Source organism: Hermetia illucens, chromosome 2, assembly GCF_905115235.1.
Source record: "Hermetia illucens chromosome 2, iHerIll2.2.curated.20191125, whole genome shotgun sequence".
In the NCBI taxonomy this organism is placed as follows: domain Eukaryota; kingdom Metazoa; phylum Arthropoda; class Insecta; order Diptera; family Stratiomyidae; genus Hermetia; species Hermetia illucens.
In genome coordinates this window covers 147,436,893-147,439,809 of record NC_051850.1, presented here as the reverse complement: position 1 = coordinate 147,439,809, position 2,917 = coordinate 147,436,893, and the positions used below count along the sequence as shown (strand labels likewise).

The window sequence follows — 2,917 nt, the reverse complement described above, 5'->3', positions numbered from 1 at the left end:
CGGTGGCGTAAGTCAAGATGCCACACAGCTTTTAGGGATATTGAATTGGTGGACCCCGGCGCAAAACCGGGATGTCTGGAGTTCTTTATTAAGGCAATACTCTTTAACAACATGAGTAATTTGTGAAAATTAGTAACATGTTTGTTTCCTTTAATTGCGTATATACTAAAATTATTTGTTTTTTCAAAGATAACTCTAATCATTTGGCCACCCACTGTATATTATTTTAGAAATCGCTAATGGTGATTGCATATTCAAAAATATAGTTAAATTTTTAAAAGGGAAATGTTCATTTCTACGGAAAGCGTTTTTCAAAATTAATAATTGACTTCACTGATATTGAAAAAGTTTTACAAACATTTTTCAGTTTCTCTTGCCACAAATGAATTATAAATGTTGCTAAGCAATGTGTCCAGCAACAATCATTGCCATGTGTTGTGTCCAACTCTCTCTCATGACACATCGAATGACAGTTCTTGCAATTTTGGTTGTTTGCCAAAATCTTGCACGAGTTGTTTTGGTTCGAGTGGGGTACGCAGGGAATTCATTCCGCGTGCCACTGATAACGTGATAAGTGCCGTCCGGAAATATTTGATTTTAGTTCGCTGGCGTTTATTGTTCTGTTTGTTCTGTTGTATCTTAATTGACGACTTTTCTAGTGCTTCATAATGGCCTTAAGAATACTCACCGGCCGGGGTTTGCGGGCTGTTTTCGCTGCTAATATTCCAAAGTCCAAAGGTGGATTAATTGGGGCCCAGCGATATTTATCACATTATCCCATCGATGACACCGTCTTTGGCCTAACCGAGGAACAGAAAAAGGTGATATTGGTGATAGTGAACGTTGGGAACTAACTGAACATAACCTTCCCTTTTCTAGCTGCGCGAGACCGTCTTCAATTTCGCACAAAAGGAACTTGCCCCTTATGCTCAGCAAATCGATAAGGAGGACAATTTCAAGTAATGTTTCTGCAATTCTACTCCTTGATTCGTTCTCAATAGTAAAACTCAATTGCAGGGAGTTTCGCCAATTCTACAAGAAAATGGGCGACCTTGGCCTCTTGGGTGTGACTGCAAACCCTGAATACGGCGGCACCGGACTCTCATACCTGGACCACTGCATAGTTATGGAGGAGCTCTCGAGGTATAGTATGAAACCTGTAACGTTAACCCTTAGAAATCATTGAGATTTTCATGCTTTTAAAACTTATTCTGGTGCTCACTAACCACATTTCTTTCATCTGTTATGTAACCGGGCGGCTTTGTGTAAGTTCCCTTTGATTCGATTGGAGAGAACGTATTCAGCTCAATTTTTGGAGTGAGGACATTTCATACAAGTGTACGCAGCATCTATGATGCTCCGTAAGAGGAATTTCATCCCCATTAACGCTTAACAGACGCTTTATTGTATGGCTGTACTCATAAACTAATTTCCACAAAAATCAGGTACTTTATTCTGCATCTTTGCAAGTTCGATCGAATGTTGTGGATGTTAGTCAAATGGTGTTGATTTAAAATGGCTGTGTACGTCTCTCTGCTCTCCCGCATTTGATATCCATTCGAAAACTCCAAATAACACGACTTATTCTAGGGCTGCTGGAGGAATTGCACTGTCTTATGGTGCTCACTCAAATCTCTGCATTAACCAGATTCACCGCAATGGAACCGAAGAGCAGAAACAGAAGTATCTTCCCAAGTTATGCAGTGGGGACCACGTCGGTGGCTTGGCAATGTCTGAACCTGGGGCAGGAAGCGATGTTGTTTCCATGAAGATTAAGGCCGAAAAAAAGGGGGACTACTATGTCCTCAACGGAACTAAATTCTGGATCACCAATGGAAGTGTTGCCGACGTTTTGGTTGTCTATGCGAAAACGGATTTCAATTCCAAACCACAACACGGGATCACAGCATTCATCATTGACACGAAATCAGAAGGTTTCAGCGTTGCACAGAAATTAGACAAACTTGGAATGCGTGGAAGTCCAACGTGCGAACTTGTTTTCCAGGATCTAAAAGTTCCCGCTGCAAATGTACTGGGTGGAGTGAATAAAGGTGTTTATGTTTTGATGTCTGGGTTGGACTATGAAAGATTAGTCCTAGCCGCGGGGCCAGTTGGTCTCATGCAAGCGGCTGTCGATGTTTCCTTCGATTACGCTCACCAACGGCGACAGCACGGAAAATTAATCGGCGAATTTCAATTGCTGCAGGGTAAGATGGCTGATATGTACACAACTCTGAACGCTTGTCGTTCTTACTTGTACTGCGTTGCTCGGGGAGCCGACGCAGGAGCTGCAAATTCCAAAGATTGTGCCGGAGTGATTTTGTATTGTGCTGAGAAGGCTACACAAGTGGCTTTGGACGCAATCCAAATTTTGGGTGGAAATGGTTACATCAATGAATATCCAACGGGAAGGATTATGAGGGATGCCAAATTATATGAAATTGGAGCTGGCACCTCAGAGGTGCGTAGATGGTTGATTGGACGTGCTCTGAATAAGGAATACTCTTAACGGATATTACTATGACCGGAAAACTCAAATGGCAAACGAACTGACGAACTGCAAAAAGGTAAAATTGTTATAAAAATTAGGTCGGAACGAACAGACTCTATAAAGTGCATTTATTTTTCATATATTTTGAGATGATATTTTACTAATAAAGTATTTAAGATTTTATTTCAAAAGTTGTTTTCCTTTGAAAAAAAATCGTTTCAGATCTTTCGGAAGGGTGAATTTAGTAGCAGGAGTGACAAGCTGCTTTCTCGGAAAGTTTTTGATAAAAATAGGCTGATGGTGCAATTCCGAGGGCCCACATGTCTTCCCTTAGGCACGGAGTTGCTCTGTACGACTCTCCACGTCTGTCTGTTCGGTGCCTGGGGCCATCACGTATTACTTGTTCCAGGACCAGGTTAAAGAGGA

General features: G+C 41.5%; 1 protein-coding gene across 1 annotated transcript; it reads left to right on the top strand.

Annotated features, from left to right (window-relative positions):
* Positions 1–484: 484 nt before the first annotated feature.
* Positions 485–2,682, top strand: LOC119649250 (isovaleryl-CoA dehydrogenase, mitochondrial). The gene is made up of 4 exons (XM_038051318.1): positions 485–821; positions 880–959; positions 1,018–1,143; positions 1,591–2,682. The coding sequence occupies exons 1-4, from the start codon at positions 669–671 to the stop codon at positions 2,507–2,509; spliced, it is 1,278 nt and encodes a 425-aa protein (XP_037907246.1). The 5' UTR covers positions 485–668; the 3' UTR covers positions 2,510–2,682.
* Positions 2,683–2,917: the final 235 nt, after the last annotated feature.